The sequence below is a fragment of the Stigmatopora nigra genome, chromosome 8, assembly GCF_051989575.1.
Source record: "Stigmatopora nigra isolate UIUO_SnigA chromosome 8, RoL_Snig_1.1, whole genome shotgun sequence".
NCBI lineage: Eukaryota > Metazoa > Chordata > Actinopteri > Syngnathiformes > Syngnathidae > Stigmatopora > Stigmatopora nigra.
Window position 1 is genome coordinate 4958086 of NC_135515.1, and position 19556 is coordinate 4977641.

General features: G+C 36.7%; 1 protein-coding gene across 10 annotated transcripts in view; it reads left to right on the forward strand.

The window, feature by feature from the left end:
- kirrel3b (kirre like nephrin family adhesion molecule 3b) overlaps positions 1-19556 on the forward strand; it is an 81117-nt gene that overhangs the window by 49881 nt on the left and 11680 nt on the right. For all 10 annotated transcript variants that reach the window (XM_077722626.1, XM_077722627.1, XM_077722628.1 and 7 more), the window contains 7 exons: positions 1521-1670; positions 7397-7554; positions 8906-9056; positions 13925-14030; positions 15455-15603; positions 15699-15826; positions 16509-16635. In XM_077722626.1, the coding sequence (XP_077578752.1) occupies positions 1521-1670; positions 7397-7554; positions 8906-9056; positions 13925-14030; positions 15455-15603; positions 15699-15826; positions 16509-16635 (969 nt within the window). The remainder of the gene's footprint in view (positions 1-1520; positions 1671-7396; positions 7555-8905; positions 9057-13924; positions 14031-15454; positions 15604-15698; positions 15827-16508; positions 16636-19556) is intronic.

The following is a 19556-nucleotide window of genomic DNA, read 5'->3' on the forward strand; positions in this document are numbered from 1 at the left end:
TACTGACCACCTGAAAATAACCCTGTCTCTAACCCCATTAAAATGGGAGAAATAAATTCTAGGTAAAAGCCTTAAATCATTAGACCACGCCTCAAGTGTGTATTTGTTTACTCGGATTCGTGCACAGCACACGCACACGCTTCACCCCAATGAACACACATAACATTGATCCAGCCTCAAGACAAATCCATTCCCCCTTAATGGATTCATTACTTCTTAATGGGCCTATTTTACATTGTTTGCTTTCGGTACCACATTATGACTCCGAAATTTTGCTGACTCCAAAAATCAATGTCCCCGTGTACATACAAATCACAAATGGTCATCATTATCTGGTTGGGTAGGACATGATGTGTTCCCTATATGTGGAAAAAAATATATAAGAAAAAGCAAGTGTTTACCTTCCCTTAAAATTCAAATTAGTCCACATTTTGGGACCAGATCAAGAGATTAGAATAAAATGCAATCATTTTAGACTGCCACAGGAACAGAATAGTCCTATTCCAAAAGGTAATACTAAAAAATAAATTAAGGCATTTTGCCGAAATTAACCAATCACTATTGTACCATCATAAACATTCATGCATAAGTTAGGTGTATTATTGAGTATAAAGGGTATCCTTAACTGCCATAAAGGTATCAAATATTTTTTTTTACCATTTATAATGTATCTTCAGCACTGTCAAGGTTAGGGATAGATGACTTGGTTCAGTGGAACATATACTCAACACATATTTTGTCAAGATGGTCCAAGCACTATGAGAAAGAATGTCAAAATTGACACTTCTCTGTAGTAAACATTTCATTAATAGCTTATATCTCCCACCCCGACCGTCTTGATAACATCTCATCTTGATAGTCTCCAGCTTACTTGACATAGGGATGCTGCCTGCTGTGCAAAGATAAACATGTGTATAAATACAACTAATATTATGGGGTGTGCGCCATGGTGAGTGCATGGTTTAAATTCCTGCCCGACTATCACTACAACCTAGATACAACCCCCAACCTCAATAATTACAAACAATAGACTAGAAAGGAATTAAAATAGATCCGTGGGGGTATCAATTCCAGATGGTTCAAAACATGTCAACACACGATTTGTACTGCTTATTTTCCCCAGTGGAGTTATGTAATTGGAAATGGTCTTTCGATGTATATTTCTATGTTAGTTAAGGGAGTAATTGGCTCGAATTATTTCAAATGTATGCCTCATGATACTTTTGTGCTTTCTTGTGATATTAACCGACAAATCATTGAAAGCAGCAAGCTAAAACTGTGTATGGTTTAAGACCATTGTATCTTATTATGGAATAGGAGGGCTATTATACAAATAGATGCATTTTTACTTACATATGAAGTGAGCAATCTGTTTGATCTCATTTTGTGTGGCTGCACAGAAAAACAACAAAAATGTGCTTTTCATTTACTTTCCTGTTCCTCAGAAAATCTCTAACAAATACCTTCATGTATTTGTCTTAAATTGGGACTAAAATGATCAAATATTATTTGTGCAACAGGTTATCCCCGTTATACAGTAATTGGTGACCATGGCTCAGGAGAACATCATTTGCGAATCCAGCGTGTGGAATTGATGGATGATGCAGTGTTTGAGTGTCAAGCTGTCCAAGCTGCAATGAGATCCCGTCCAGCCCGCCTCACTGTGCTTGGTGAGTCTGAATTAAACACTTAACACATGATACTATGTAGTTTTTTAGACACCATTAAAATTGTTGTTGTTTTTTTTTTTTAATTGCCAAAGCACAAATATGAACAGCAGCTCAGTTTAAAAATATAAATACATGAAAAACTAGCAAATTGAGAGGACAATCTGTCCAAATTGTGTCTAAAAACATTGAGGATTCACTGTAGTCTTATCAGTCTTATTTCTTGTATCAAAGAGGAAATGGACCAATTAAAATGCTCAAGATTGAGTTATTTGTAAGATAATAATAAATAAATAAAATAAAAAATATACATACCAAACTATTTGAAGTGACTTCATCCATGATACTCTAGGGTTCCTCAATAATGTGGGTACTAATGTTCAAGCAATATTGCACGCTGCTAATGAGCTCATCGTTTCTGCCACTATGTTGCTTTCTTTGGCCTTTGAAAAGCTTCCTGCTGCTTCCTATGTTCCCCCCACAGGGAGGAAAGACCTGTGAAGATACTGTATCTTAGAATCAGTCAGCATAGAGCAAAAGAAAGCAAGTTAGGAACGTGGGGTGTCTGCGATGCCATATCCTCCTCATGAGCCACTGATCCGCCTTATTGATCCACCCTAATGAAAAGTGAAACCAACAATTTGTAGGGTAGAAGCAGAAACAGAGGAAAAGACAAATTGAAGCAGTGTTTCCTTACCCTTCTTGCAAATGTATATGCAGGAATAATCATTAGTGCCTGCATATTTTAAAAAGGTCTTTTGCACATTCCTGATGGTTGCTACTTGCCCTTCTTTTATTGCTGTTTACAAACTCTGATATTCTATGTAAGAATATTACTGTAGTTTCAGAAGATTTTGGCCAATTATCATTCCAGGGTTTACTCCACTCGGCCTGGGGTGATTTAGCACACCCATGGTCCAAGTGAGGATTAGTGTTTCAGAGAATCGATGAATGTGTGGACAACAAAAAGTAAGACAACAGGGGTTCGGGTGAGGATAAGCCATATGGAGGAATAACATATGAATGAATGAATATCAATTTACAATGCATACCAGATGCATTGTCAATTTGTTTTAACCTATTTGTAAGTAGTAGATAATAATATCATCAAATGTCTCGGCGTATATTTGGTGTTGTTGGTTAATATTTAATCAGTCAGTAATGGATAAGCTTTACAAGACTACTCCACCAATTTCTGTTTTCCGTTTCACATAAACTACAAATTAGCTATCTTTTCGGGCAAAGATAAAAAAGATGTGAACACCGGCCATTTTCTCGTCAATTTAATTCAATATACTAGGAGTGTCTAACTCTAGTCCTTGAGGTCACATATCCTGTGTCTTTTTGATATATTCGTCCTCTACAATACTTGAGTCAAATGATCTACTCATCAGCACGCTGTATTGAAGCTTGATAATGATCCTGATTATATATTTCATTTGTGTTGGTAGAGGGAGAGATGGAAAACTGACTGGATAGGGGCCCATTGGAGTTGGCCACCTCTGCCCTATATTGATCGCTAGTCAATCGCAGGGCAACCATTTACGGACACACTTACAATGTCACTGAGTGAGAAGCCAAGCTACGTGCGTCAAAGTCAGGCACAAGTTAGTAGTAGTAGTGGTGGTAGTAGCAGTGGTAGTAGTAGAAGTGGTGGTGGTGGTGGTAGTAGGGTATGTGTACTTGCCAAATTATATGTTATGCAGTCAGGTTTAATCCAACAGTAGATGAAACATTTCCCTCCCCATGTGACTTGGCCCTGATTATTGTGACAGCGGCGGAAAAAGGCAAACCTAGGTGCACTGCCTCTTTTCTATTAAATCTATAATTAAATCTTAGAATTGGTTGTGGCCTTAGGTCGACATTCTAGCATTCCTGTCTATTTCGCACATTGTATGCATTTGTGTGTGTGTGTATATATGCACACTTACCCCAGGAACTCCTGGCTCTCAAACAGATGTAGAAGGACAAAACTGACAGAGGATATTTTGGGGAATTGGACCAGTAAGATGTACATGTTCCTGCATCCACCTGCACTTAGAATTCCCTGTTTTCATCATTTTGATTGCCTTCTTTTCTGATCCTTCCTGCACTCAGGAAGCTGATGTATTTGGTGACAGATGGCCTTGTGCACGTGTTCTTCTGCACAGGATAAACAACCCAAGCACCTCTTTGCTCACATCTTTGTTCTGGACATGTCAGCTAAGCCATATCAGCTACACATTACATTTCTTCGCTACGCCTTCCTTGAGAGGGGAACTTGTGCCTTCATTTCTAACTCTAAATTGCTTTTTTTCAATTGCTCACACTCTCGAAACACCAAGCGGTGGTCCCCAAAATGCTTCTATGCTGTATTGCAAAGATATCTCCCAAAGTAGATATAGCTCAGTGTGGTTAAATATTTGTTTGTTTTATAATGACTTCATTAAAATTAAATAATGTATAGTTTGTCATTTGAAGGAATGCAAATAAAAAATCAGTTGAGCTGTAGATATTTAACATTAAAAATGTTGCACTTGACCATAACATTGCTGAGTTTTTCCTAATATTTCAGCAATAATTCAATAGTGATAATATACTAATATGTTTTAGTTTTATGGAAATGTTAAATTTAAAAAAATCCAAAATGGATGGATTGATGGACTGTTTTGGGTTTTATTTAGTGATTATGCATTTAATGGTGCAAAAATATCACCCGGTCACTACAGATTGTCTTCGAATATTTTATTTTCCCAAATCAAACAACTTCAAGTACAATACACAGAGAATGATAATTTGCAAGCGTGAACAGGGCAAGTGTGTTTTTATACGAATGGGAGTGGAAAATGTTGAGTGGTGCCGGGTTTGCAGTGAGTCAGACCTGTAATTAAAGACGAGCAATCAATCTGTCCCACTGACCACACTACTTATACTAAGACTATCGAATAGCTGCAGTAAAGAGCTAATTTAGAACCATTAGAGACTGCCGAGTTTGCAAACAGCCCAGTAATGATGATAGCTGATTCAAGTTCAGGGCTTGGACTCTGTATAACTGTCAGAACTGGCAGTAATAGGGTGGTCGATGATTTCATAAGACAAGAAACAACTAAAGTAAATGAACTACAATCATAGTATTCATTTTCCAAAATGCTTTTGCTCAAAAGGGTCACAGGGGGTGCTGGAGCCTATCCCTAACTATGGGCACCAAGCCCTGAATTGGGGACAAGGAGACGGACAATCTGTAATAAAGACATTGACACTGGATAGAGTAAAGAGAGTTGCTTAAATAAGGATTTATCCTTATTAAACTAAAACAAATTGAACAAATCATTGTATTTTCCTTTTTTTTGAAGGGCTTTATCTTCAATCTATTTGTGTGATGGCTCTTTTGATTTCAATGGCCTATGGGTCACATATTGTCAGACTATCATTTCTTCTCATTCATGCCATTAAATACTTTTCTATCTGCCTTCCAGGCTTGACATTTAATTAACGTCCAAGTGTGGGTGGTTTGACAGCTATGCTGCATCTTTGAAATCAGCTGTCAAAATGCCTATTTTTGTTGCCATTTTATTTACTAAATGACAAACATTACGCTTGTTTCTGGGTCACGCTGCTTGCCACACGCTCCAATGCTTATTTACATGCAACACAGAAGAAAACACTAATGAGATCTTTGTGACCTTGTTTTCCAATTGGTATTAGAGAACGCAAAAGTGAGGACGTATTCCACCCCACCTCCGATTTGACCAGATTAGCAGTGTCATTTGATGTGCTTGTGGTAACCTGTGAATCCCCAGGCTCTACAAAATCTCTGCATATTAACAATTAGCAGATAAAAGGAAGCTAAATAACTCAACACTGCATTTTAAACTGCAACATAGCAATTCCAGTAGTTTTGATATAATCGTCAAACCTTTCCCATAACATGTATTCTACATCTGAATGCCTCTAATGATCAATTCACAGCTAATTTACATGTGTTATTCAAAATATAGCATTTTAATACTATGGCTAATCAGCATCCTCATGCTTTGGCACATGCAAATTTTTCCAACACAAAAACTGCACACTCGGTGAAGTCATCTATTCATAAATTTAGCCCTTATAACCTAACTAGCAGAGCTATGGCTGGAACTAAAAATGCAAACTTCAGCGTAAGGTATTTACCATTTTTTACGATCCCCAATATACCTTCAAATAGATTGCAATGCCTGAGGGTGTATACCTAATCCATAAAATAATTTAGACTTGACAATAAAATAGGGAGTCAGCTATATGGAAGAAGTGATTTCTAGCAGCCCTATTTAGCAAATTCCATGAAATAAGCAAAATGTAGAAGTTGACATACAAACACATTCATTAATGGCCCAAACTGTTACCTTATGTACATTTATTTTCAACTCAATCCCTGGTGGGTTTGGACCTTCCTGTGTGGAGTTTGCCACCCCCCACCATGTCTGGGTTGTTTTTTTTCTCCGACATTTGCCCAAAAACATGCTTGCTATGCTCGTTAAACACTATAAATTGTCCCTGGTTTTGAGTGTGTGTGAACTGTTGTTTGTCTCATCTCCATGTGATTGGCTGGCAACCAATTCAGGGTGTCCCTTGTGACACTCTGAAAATAAGTGGACCAGAAAATGCAAAAAAAAATTCTATACTACATTAGAATAAAAAAATACGAAAATATAGTGAGCTTGATAAAGGATAGACAATTTAACCACAAAGCCTTTGGGTCGTTCTCTGGCACAGTTATCATACAAACAGTTGCCACAAACAAACAAAATAAAAGTACTATATGATGTCAGTATCCCCAGATGTGGATATGAATTAAATAACTACAGAGATAAATAAGAAACACGGATGAAGTATGGTGTGTACAGATTTTACTGCACATCACATAATACATTCTTCTATACAAGCTGTCAGACTGTCCAATTATACATATTGCCATTAAATGTGCAAAACAGTTTTCCAAATTACATTTCCTTTATTTGCATTCATCTCCGTTGCAGTCTGACAGCATAAATCTAACCCATAACAACCATTCCTTCCAATCATAGTACTTGTGTGAAGAGATTCGACAGCTGCCTGCAGCCTTTTATTTCATCCTGCCCCAGATCTGCATTGTAATGAGCATTCGGGTCAATCAATAATTCACTGCAGTTTAAGTTAGAAAAAAAAAGAAGAGGCAAAAAAGAAAACAGCTCATGGGGATAAGATGAACATGACTTTGATCAATGGCATGTAGATGTACACAAATATAGATAAAGCTACTGAAATACTTTGTCCCAATGTTGTATTTGCTAAAACAAAGAGAGTAAATGTGTGTTATACTCAGTGTCAAGGGAGGCTTCGAAAGTTGAAATTCATTTTGATGTGTGTACTTCGATTTAATGTAGTCCTATATATTTGTAGACAGTACTACAATGTTATGGTTACAGACTTGATCATGTAAGAGTTGTGATGTGCAAAGTTTCTTATTTCTCAAACTATACCTCTGCAGGTGATTCAATCCCTATAGGTGTCATTTACAGTTTTTTTTAACAAGTATACATCATAAAAAAAACCTGGCTTCTTTAAATAGATTTTGCACACTTTCCTTAACTCTAAGGAACTATAAGTGTTTCCTTTGTGCCAGACTTATCCTGCTCTATGCTTGACATTTCTGGCTCACCTTAGATGGTTTAAGATATATTCCAACGAAATTATGATTTCAAGGCTCTAATTCTCAATTTCTGTATGTCTAGTTCCACCCGAGGACCCAATCATCAGCGGAGGGCCAGTGGTGAGTCTGAGGGCCGGCGACCCACTCAATTTAACCTGCCATGCGGATAACGCTAAGCCAGCAGCATCTATCATCTGGATCCGAAATGAGGAGGTCCTCAATGGGGCCATGTATTCCAAGGTAAGCCTAGAGGTGTGTGTATTTTTGGACACTAGAAAGAGGGAAGGAAAATCTAGCTTCTCTGAAAAAGTCTGTTTATGTGATTTAGTAAGGTTTAATCCAAAAAACATTACTTTGTCAATTATTCATAAGACTTACTATTATCTATGTTGACTTGTTACCACTGAGCTAATAAGCATTTAACGTCAGGGAGATGTCTCATCTCATCTAATTTTCTGAACAATTTTAATCCTTATTCGGGTTGCAGGGGGTGACTTTGAGCCAGAGACTTTTCAATAATTGGTTAACAAATAAACACAATAAATATTCAAGTGCCTACCTTTAGGACATTGCGCCACCAAAAATGCATGAGAACACAACTTAGCATACAATGATTTCAATTTCAGACAACTTCAGAAAAATAATGTTTGTTGATTTACCAAACAGCTTTGGTAAATATCAGCTAGTTTTAAATAATTACCACAAAGTTCTACACATACGGTGTTGTTGATAGACCTTCACCTTAAAATCCAGGTGGCTCTTTGAAAGCACTCCCTTTGAAAAATCATTTTAATATTCCGATTACAAAAACATTTTTTTGGTCCATCACCTCAGACAAACAGATGGCAACTATCAGTGATGCTTACTTCTGCTATGAAGTTTTTCATCCGTTGCACTTGTCTTTTACCAACCTGTTCATAATGTCTGAAATCTGTCCAGACAACTGTCATATCTAGTTATGTTGGGGAAAAAAAATGTTTTAACTTCATTGTAACACTGATCACACCAGTCGGGTATAATAGTCACCTCAGCCCCTTAGTTTCTTGACTGCAATTCATCCTCAAGACTAAAAATAAATTAAACAATGCCGTTTTTCTATTTCTAAAAAGGCACCAGAAACTTTCAAATACTTGCTCCTCCCATCTCATACCCTCAACATTCTTCCTCACCCAGGTCTTGCTGGCCATTACCATCTCTTTTCACAGGGCAGAGAAATGTGAATTATTGAACTGGAGTAAAGCATGAAGCTCATTTAAATGTAATGATTAGTCATGGTGCTGTTTTCTAATGAGGAATTTACCTCCCACCTCCACCTATTATCAAACAAACATCTGATTTCTTATTGTATAATTATCTATATTATCGTCAATGAATTCAAACCAGGAAAAAAAAGTGATTCATGGACCACATGCAAATAATCATGATGTAAAAAACATTCCCTTTCCAGTACATTATTGAAAATAATAGACCATTCTACTAGACATAATCTTATGACATGACTTTGAAATGTGCACAATGACACAAGTAAAATGCATTCCGAACATGAATTTTACTCAACCTGACACTCCCCCTACCCCCATTCTCTTTGCAGACATTGCTTCGTGATGGGAGGAGAGAAACCACCATGAGCACACTCTACCTGGCACCCAACAACATTGAGACAGGACAACAGATCATATGTAAGGCCTCAAACAAAGCAACCCCTAATGGAAAGGAGACCAGTGTCACAATCGACATTCAACGTAAGCACTTAAATTATTTTAATGTCATTTACATGTAGGTCTTTATAATTTGTAGTTTTGCAATTTTTATTTATATTTTATGAACAAAGTCTTTGCTTAAATATGCAAACACGGTGCACATGTGCAAAACTAACTGCTGTTAGCTGTCAGTGTATTTAGTTTTTTATTAAGCAACACTCATTTACTTACCTCTGGGCATCAATAGAAATGAATACATCATGGTACTAATCTCTACTATGCACAAGTAATAAAGGTCAACCAGTTTTGACATTAAATGTTCAACTCTAATTACGCAAACCCGATTTTAACATGTAAAATCAATTGAGAACAGCTTCTCATTTACATTGATGACCTATTGACCTTTAATTAGTATCAATAATGGTTTCTTGTCCTATACTGTAAGTGGATAGCTGAATTCTCTGCATCTTTTTTTATGTATGCATAACTATGAACAGATATCTGTTTTACATGAGCAGGATTGTCTCTGCTTTGATTGCCTCTCTACTTCCATCTGTCAGCTGTAGATGAGAACAAATGCAATCTGCTTTTAAAGCAGGCAAACACGCCCCACGCATACAATTCTTTGGGTCTTTTGTCTCGGAAATGTTTGAGATAAAAAAATTCCTTCTATTGAGTGGGGGGATTTCATGCAAAGGGGATTTTGCATCATTTGCAGCCTAGTCAAGAGCATTATGTACGAGTAATAAAGAAGTACATGGTGGTCAAAGAGCCATTATGACAAACTGCTCCATTATCTTTACTATAGATGTGTCAAAAGAGGCAAGATATGAAAAGACTGGGCACCCGCATGGTCTGGCCTAGGCATATAGACATAAATTATCAGATTGTGTAGGTATTTGAAACCCTTGGAGCATGCTAAACTGTTATCTTCAATTCAATCAATCAATATTCAATCACAGGGAAATAATTCCCCACTCGGGTATTGATATTTGGCTAGACTCTGATGGCTTTGCTTGCATAATGGCTGTTGGTTTGCTGTGCAATGCGCAATTTAACTCTGGAAACTAAATGCGCGGGAGACCTAAATTTAGCATTCTAATATGCCTAAAGTTAAAGGTCCTAAAAAAATATATAAAAGGAAATTCCCACAGGGTGAGCATAAAGTGAGCGACAGAAGAGACTAATTGTCGTGACTCAAATTGTCTCCCACAAGGTTTAGCCTCTGCACTATCCCTCTTTAACACACTCCACCCGTTTCTCTTCCTCCTCCTACCCACTACATTGACTCGACAGGTAAGGTATTCAACACAGCACAACAGAGCTGCTTTATTTTCTGCTGGCATCCCCTTCCAAATTAAGCTGGGAAAATGAAACATGGTGTAATTGAACTCTGATTCATGCGTGTAGGGTATCAATTTGCTTAATTTCCATGTTGCCTTATTCAATTACAAGGTTCTTCGCTCAGCAGCAGAATTTGGATCAGAGCTTGTTTTTTTATTATTATTTTTTAACAAGAGTATTTCTGTGCTGTTGTTTTTAAACAGTTTAATTGCCTTGTGGTACCCAATTTTACATTATGTTATGACCTTATTTTTTATTTATTTCCTAGGGGAAGGGTTTCATTAAATGATTTTTTTGGGGAACCACACAAAAATTATATTTGGCAATCATAACTTGCACCAAAGAAAAATGATTGGAAAAAACATTACCTGGTAAAGTAACAACACATTTATATACTAAATCATTGCAAAGGAGGAATTGTATAGCCTGATTTTTTTCTTTATTAAAAGTTGCCCATTAACACGGCATTTGTTTTCCCATTTTCAAACCTGCATTATTATACATCCACATTTACAATCGGCATGCAAATTGACAACTGCATAAAGGATGTAAATTTAATTTATTATGAAGATATTCTGTCCAGATGAGCAACTCCCTCTTATGCATAATTTTAATTATTCTCTCTGTTTAGACTTGAAGTGAAAACGCACCCCCACTGTGTTTTATTTCAATACAGACACTGAGAAAAATCATTGGGGGGAGCTGCAAAATTTACATTCAATATGTTGGTTATCTAAAAAAAAAAAACTTGCATATGGAACAGATATTGTTTTTCAGGTTTAAAATGGTGTCTTATAGAAATAAATTACTCTATAGCTACCATAAACCGATCACATTTACAACCATGACATGTCCTGCCTAATAATCAGACCGCTTCATACAGTAAATATTCATTTGAAATTTTCTACTCAAGCTGAATCCACAGAGTGTTGACCCACATCAGCAAAAGCTGACAGATGAAGGTACTACCAGGCCTCACCAAGTCTATTCATTGCAAAATAGCTGACCTGCATGTGGATTGTCATTTGTTGGGACTAATTATTTAGGGGAGTGCAGATATACCATTGGGGATATTTTGGTAGGAGATGCAGCAACAGCATAAGATCTACTTGCTTAATCAAGTGAATATTGGCACATTTGTCAACAGAGGCATTTTGAAAGTGAGATGGGCCGACTGCACTGTGTCTACTATCTAGTATTATTGGATTTTAGTCTGTAATACTAATATATAGCTTATTAATACAGTTAAGTCCTACTGTGCGTATTACAATTTATTTAATTTTGGCCCTTAAAGGATGGTTTCATTAAAAACAATTGAAAATAATGTAATTACAAATAGTAATATAATTAAAACACAAGAGAGTGGGAAATGAGGAACTGAGAGTGGAAATTTGGTGTGATTGGGTTTATTTAGGGTCAAATTTGTGGTGATGCAACAAACTTTACGTCAGGAGAAGGCATGATTAATTAGTGGATGGTTCAGTTGGAATTTGAATTTGTGTCTTTAGAAGTCGCTTGGCAGCTAAGTTAATGGAGTTTTAAAAAATAGCAAGAATGAAAGGTGTAGTATTGAATGCTTTGTAGAATGTGTTGTGAATTGGCTTGGACATTAGTGTTTCTATTAGTAAAGACACCAAACCCCCCTCCTCAGTTCCAAATTTCTTCCAACTCTTTAATGTCTGCATTGCTGCTCCTCAGCTTCTGGCTGCATTTTCATTACAGGCCTCTCCAGTGCCACATCTGTCATTTTCGCCTTTGAGGTTCCCTCTGCCCATATTTTTGTCCATGCAATTAACCACTTGCATGGCTAAAAACACCCAGCGGGATGACTAACATTGAAGCTTCAAGTGTAAATTGGTTTGACACACACGCACATGGAACATTTACCCGATGAAAAAAGGCTATGCAGAGCAAATGCAACAATGAAGTTTGCATATCATGACACAATAAAAAGTATTCTCCTTTTAAAAAGAACTCGATTTGTACTGTGTATAGTCACATAAAAGGTGGAAGCTTTACAAATACAATACAATGTTGCCAGTGAGTCCTCTCAGCCAGGTTTTGATAGATGTTGAATAAATTTAATTTTATTTATTTTATTTATTGAATTCTTTTGGTATACAGTAGGAAATTGACTTGCTTTAATATTCACACTTTCAAAACTACAGCAAAAGATCACAAGAGAAGAATTCTGATTATTTTGTGCATCACAGCAGTAGGTGTTTTCTGCATGTAAAAAAAAATCAGACTCAGTTGCCAGAAAATAGTCCAATTTGTTTGTATCTGTGCTTATTTTCTGGGATCATTTCCTCCAAAATTCTCACTAGAGCACACTACTTTCTCCTCTTGGGCCTTATGACAGCTGAGCAAGCAGCGAACATCTGCACTGCTGCGGGGCAAAAATCAGTTTCCCTCCACATTAACACCACCCCCCCATTTTCAGCTATATACACACAGTGCTGTTTGGCTGCATATCAGCTATGTTTGTTGTTTGACTGCTCTTCATCTCCGTCCAAGTACAGTCCCTTGTTATTACAGTGTAAGTGTTGAACATAGAGAGCAAAGACACAGTGCACATTTAAAACAGATGGCAGCACAGAATCAACAGATAAAACCATCCACTGCCCAAGTGACTAATCGACTGCCCTTCATGCCGTTAAAGAAAACCAACTGAACTACAGTTGTTAAAAGGTAATGACGTTGTGTAGGAGTATTGCGAGGAGAACATGCAACATAGTCATCATCGCAAAATGAAATAGAAAATAGCTTTAAACATCCTGCATAACTGTTTCACTAAAGGGAAAATTTAGTGTTTGGGGTTTGCCATTATAAATAACTGTGTTTTGTTTTTATTTATATATTTATTTTTGTTTGTTTATATTCCCTCTGCAAGTCAGCATTGAAATGGAAATGAGCATGTAGTACCTTCAAACGGAACCCACCTTTCTCAATTAGGATAAATGAAGTCATTCATTTGCATAATCTGAATGCTTGTAATGTCTCTCTGATGTTGCTCAGTGTTATATTTGTAGTGAATCACACCATGAACCCCTCTTTTTTTTCTTTCAAATTGCTATTTACTGAAACTAATTATGAAGACATGTATGACTTTGATTGTGTGTAATCTTTTAATCACTAAAAACATAACAGTTATTTTTAAATGCATGGATTTATTTACATTTTGGTTGGTAACCCGGCTGGGAGGAAAGTAAAAATATGTGGCCTCAAATGTAATTATCAAATTTGATTTAGAAGTAGAAATGAGAGCTTGTTACAAAAACTAAATATAAAACAAAATTCAGATTAGTAAAGCAGCAAAACATCTGTAAAAAAGATTAAAATTGGTATTCCAAGTTAGAAAGTTTTGTTGGTTGCCTTCCTAGTTTTTTGTTGTAGTTATTTGACTATGACTTATTCATTTAATATTGGTTTTGTTTTTTCTTTTGTTCCACAAGCGAGCAGCTAACCAGAGTAGACACAGCAGAGCACTTCTTTCCATGTATTACAGCATCCATTCAACATATCACTGACAAATATGCCTTGTTTGTATCTGTATTTTTCTTTAGATCTGCCTCTAGTCAATCTCTCTGTGGAGCCTCAGCCAGTCCTAGAGGGAAACCTAGTGAGATTTCATTGCTCTGCAAAGGCCAACCCTCCAGTTACAATGTACAGGTGAGTTCACCATCACCAGGGTATATACATTAAACAAACGTGATGCTATTTACATTTGTAGTAGTAGCTACAGCACTCATTTTCCTTTAAACATCTAATATTTTTAAATACTTTCCATCCCTCTATTTCTAAGTAGATCTAGATATACCATTCACTTACTTAGTTACTTACTTTTTTCTGTGTGTTTTGTTTGTAAAAGTGTGATAAAAAAAATAAATGAAATTGTTAAAGTATTTGGCAGGCCATGTAACATTTATTGGTAGGAGAAAGTGGAATGGACGTACAATACACTTGCAGGTGGTAAAATATACGGATAGCATTTTTTGATAGATTCTTGCCTTTTGAAAAAGAGTGTGGTGTGGTGGTGTTGGGGTGGGAGGGTGATATTGTTGAAAACAAGGTTTGTATTTGATTGTGTGGGTTCAGAGTAGAAACATGGTGTCTATTGCATTTACAAAAAGATTCCACCACTATTGTTGTGTGACTGGATCAATGCTTAAGAACACAATTCTCTCCTAGATATGAAGAGCTAAGATACACTGGCAAGTGTGATTTATTTCTATTTTCTTATAATTCTAGACTTGCAATGCCTGGTGGCCATATGCTCTTTAGTTGTCTGTCTCTACTATACTTGCCAACAACAACCTGCATATTGACATTAAATCCAACAAAATGTATTGCAGTTCAATCACAATTAAAACAAAAGAAATAGTAAATAGTAAACTGACCTAATGTTTGTCTGTAGCATACTTACGAACAACCCCCTGCATCTTATATTAGAACATCAGTTGACCCTTTATTGGCCCTTAAAGTGTTCATTGCTTTATTTATGAACAAACCAAAGTTAAAGTGGTTGATTTCATTTTACGTAAGTGTTGCCACCTTCTTCCCCTTTAATGTTGTGGTGGTGGTGTCTGGCTTTTCTGACTGACGCATGAGGATTCAATAACATCCAGACAGACTAATGACTTGTGATACTTCAAGGTTAGTCGCGTTCTCCCCAACTGCGAGGACTCCCTTTTGAAAGTCAAATGCTTACCTTTATCTGCAGTTTATATAAGCATTTCACCATTCTATGCTCTATTGGCTTTTGGAGTTGGATGGTAGAATGGGGATTTTGGGGGCCAATAATGTACGCTGAAAGGCTTTGATCCTAAAATGCCACCCACCCCAAATTCACCCTCTGGTGAGCAATATCACTAGAGGAAGAGAGGAAGCTGATCAAGCATTGTGTGGCTATTATTCAGGGCTAATACACCCTGTCTACCCCGGATCAGATAAAGCACAAGGACAGAGTAGTTCTTAGATGAATAGCTTCTTTCCCATCCTGGGAGAATCATCCATTCTCAGTGAGCAATGCACCGCTTTGCAACCCTCACTTTTAAACATTGACGAGGCTTTCTAATTTGAATTGTTCTCACCAGGTGGGCCAAAGGAGGAAGTACAATAACCGATGTCTCCGGTGACACTTATGAGGTGATCGTGGACCACTCTTTCTTTACGGAACCCGTTTCCTGTACGGTGACCAACCACCTCGGAAGCACAAACGTTAGCCATAATGTCGATGTCTACTGTGAGTGTGAAATGCATCAGTGCACAACTATGGCTTTCCAATGTCTTCTTTCTTATTGCCTGATGATTCTGCCCATGATTTTTTTTTTCAAACAGTCGGGCCTCGCATGGCTGCAGAGCCTCAATCCTTGCAGGTGGACCTTGGTTCTGATGCTGTATTCAACTGTGCCTGGACAGGAAATCCTTCTCTGACTATTGTGTGGATGAAAAGGGGCTCTGGAGTGGTGAGTGATTTTTCTCTTAAAAGAAATTATTTTTAAATGCTAGGAAACCTCTCAATTTTGTTGAATTTAGTCAATTGTATACTCCTATAGACAATATGGTTACAAATATGTTGTTAGTAAACGTCTATGTTTCTGGATATTTACTTTGTGTACAAAAAACTCAAAACTTGGTTCTCTAGAGTATGACCCCATTATATCTGACCCTTCATTGATTTTTGTCGAGTTGTGTAATTATATACACGTTTCCTGAAAATTCTACTAAAATATAATTGCATTTCTTCACAAATCTTCGACTCCAGAGGTTTCAACTGTGTATGCATTTTGGTAGAATTAGCAAATTAAATCAATGTTCTGCATAGGAATGTAATCTTTTAGTTTTAATTTTTCCTCAAATCCCCTTGACCTTTTTTTAGCCTTGATCCCCAATTCTGACTCATTCTATCCTTCCTTCTTAACATGGGTTGACAAGATGAACCTCTTTATTCCACTAAGGTCAGAACCCAAATTGGATTTTAATAATTGAGAAGAGGTGCCCTTTATAGTTTCTTAAAGTCCACATGCTGCTTTGTCCCAGCCCCTCCTACACGTCCAAAAACGCAAACAATCTTCATAAATTTCATGTATTATTATTTCATATGTGGAATTGTTTATTCACTTTTTATTTTTCTATTATTTCCTACAGGTTCTTAGCAATGAAAACCTTCTAACACTGAAATCCGTGCGTCAGGAAGATGCTGGAAAATATGTATGTCGTGCTGTAGTTCCAAGAGTTGGCGCAGGAGAGAAGGAGGTTTCACTCACTGTGAATGGTAAGCTCTTCCCAATGCAAAATTATTTACTAACTAACTTGTGGAAATGAGGATAACAATCCACACATCTGGTAATATAATTGAAAAAAATATACATATTGTTTTTTGTGTAGTGCTGTTGTGCGCCCCTTAATAGATTGCGCCATGGGTGGTCACTCACATTGCCCATAGCAAAAACCTTCATGTACCTTTCAATTTGTTAAAATCAGCATGAGTTACACAGGCACAATTATTTTACAAAGCAGTGACTGACTAATGATTATTACCCTTGGTTGGAGACCCAGCTGCCCTGAAACAAATGACTTCATTAGCACTGCTTGATAGTCCGGGAAAACAGCACTATGGCACTGACTCCTAGGTGTTTCTTTTTTTTTTGTCATGGGTCCATGTCAAAGCAATCCCAGATGATAATAAAAAGTGAGAGAAATAATGCCGTTGAAAGAATATGGTTATTTTTTGCTAATCTTAGTCATGATGTGTACTTAAGGCTAACAATGTACCATTGTACATTTTGACAGCCAACAAAAGAGTTTGCCTGTGAGCAACTACGATGTCCTGATTTGAAGATGAAAATGCATCAAGTAGAAAGGAGTGTGAGGATTTTCGTTTTCAAAACTCAGACATTAACTTTGCATATCAGAAGAAATGGAATACAAGAATTCCCCTGTAGCACCAGATCAAAACTGGTACTTTCTATGAACCGCCAGAAATATGGTTGGAAATGAAAGCAGAAGAGGCATCAGGCAAAGTCATGACTAATTCCATTGTTTTGACTTCATTGAAATTTACGAGCGGCCTTCTTTTCTATAGCCTCAATAAGTAAACAGAATACATGATGAAAACAACGCGAAAGCAGATGGATTGTTTTAATTAGGATTATAATGGAGCACATCTCCAAGCATCCTCGGGAACGAAACAAGAAGCAGCAGATTATTTTTATGTTGTCTCTGCAAAATGCGCCCCAGCGAGATCTAGATGTCTTTCTTGTAGTTTTTTTCCCTCGCACTTCGCTGTGTTTAACTCTGCCTTGCCTGAATTAGTGTTTGACATTCAAAACCCTCCCACATTAAATTTTTGCTTTCCAGAACTGTTTGCCAAATCTCGAGGCAATTCCATTGTCCAATGTCTAAAAGGATAATACAATTCTTGTCTTAACTTGAAAATGATTGCCATGACAGTGAATACATTTTGAATACGTAGCAATCATCTACAAATAGCTGGTTTAAGAAATTCTGTTGGTAAATAAAGTAAACACCAAATTACTGATTCCCTTTCCAAGACATTGGTGATAAAAAAGAAGAAACAACAAACTAATTACTTTGTTTGTTTGAAAAAATGAAAACCTTTGGTGCAATATACATACTACTAGCAACCACTAAACAAGTTCAATGGGCATTCTACAGCTACAATACAATTGTCTAGAGAAAACACAGTCAATAGAGTAATGTTCAAATCTCTACCGCACATATTACTAATCTTCCACTACGTATTGTTTATTTTCCCTGCAGTGATCCTCCAAGCCCTTTACCACTTCATTTAAATTGCATGTGTCATTACATCTCTCTCCTTCCTCTCTGGTGCTATTGCCATCTTCCATAGTAGAAAAACACATAGACACAAGGATTGCTGTTTTTTCCCCTGGGGAAGACTGTAATTTAATTATAATCAAACAGCTAGCAGTGGAGCCAGTTTGTGTATGAGTCACTAATGGATACATATTGCTTACTCTCCTCACCGTTACAATGAATTTGTTCCTCCTGCACCTAAAATGAGGGAGGGCTGAATACATTTATTCCTGTTACTTATAGAAAACATGATAGAAATATATTCTCGGTACTCTGATACAAATTATTAAATATTTTAGTTTTTAAGATTGTAAAAAAAAGAATGAGGACTAATATTTGCCAAAATTCAGAGAAAATCAAACCTTTTTTTTCATTTTACGAAAAAAATGTTATATGTTGTCTTGCCAAATCATCAAAAAAATTGAAAGTACATTTCGTACATGAATGCCACGGTAACCATTAATATATCAATTTATTTCTGACCTACTTTATTCTCCCAACTCCTCATGTGTTGGGCAAATAAGTATGCATAATAGTGAAGCTCCACCAAAGCTAGAAAAGTCTGTAATCACAGCAAGACAACGGGGAGCTTCAGACCATGACACACCTTCCCCTTTTAAATACACCCCACAGAGCATAAGACAAATATAGATTTTTTTTTCTTCTTGCCAGATAAATTTTATTCTCTCAGTTCATGGGATTGCAAGTCCTCTTTAAACATCTTTAATGCTGCATGTGGAAGAAAATAGCTGGTGCATTTTTTATGTGTATGTGATAGATTTTTACATGAGATACTGTTGCGATGAGATTATTTTTTATGTGTACATATATTTAAAAGGCGGCCCGGCGGCTCAGTGAATTGCGTGTTGGACAGGTCCGGGATCCTGGGTTAGATCCCAGTATTCCAACTACATTAGACATGAAGTATTTGCCTATATTAGGAAATGTTAAAAGAAAAGTATTATTATAGAGGATTACATTTTATAAATAATTGGATAAGCTATATTCCTACTTAACTTAATATCCCATGTGTTAAATGAAACTTAGGAATTTTCTCTTTTTAAGAGTTATACCATTCCTCCACTTTTTGCGCTGCTTTGTTTCCAAAATAATGATTTTATGTCTTCTTGCAAAAGAACAAAAGGTATCTAGTCTAAAATCAGTTATGGATTTTGGTAATAAAACCATGTATGTGCAAGACAAAAGTGGTGCCCTTTCAACACTCACTGAGAGAATGTATAATGAGACTGCAATGTGCCTCAATTAATGATCAACTATTCACAACACTGATAGCCTCTCCTGCTACCCTGTTGCGAGGCAGTGCCTCCCGCTGCCATGATGAAAAGATGTGTTTTG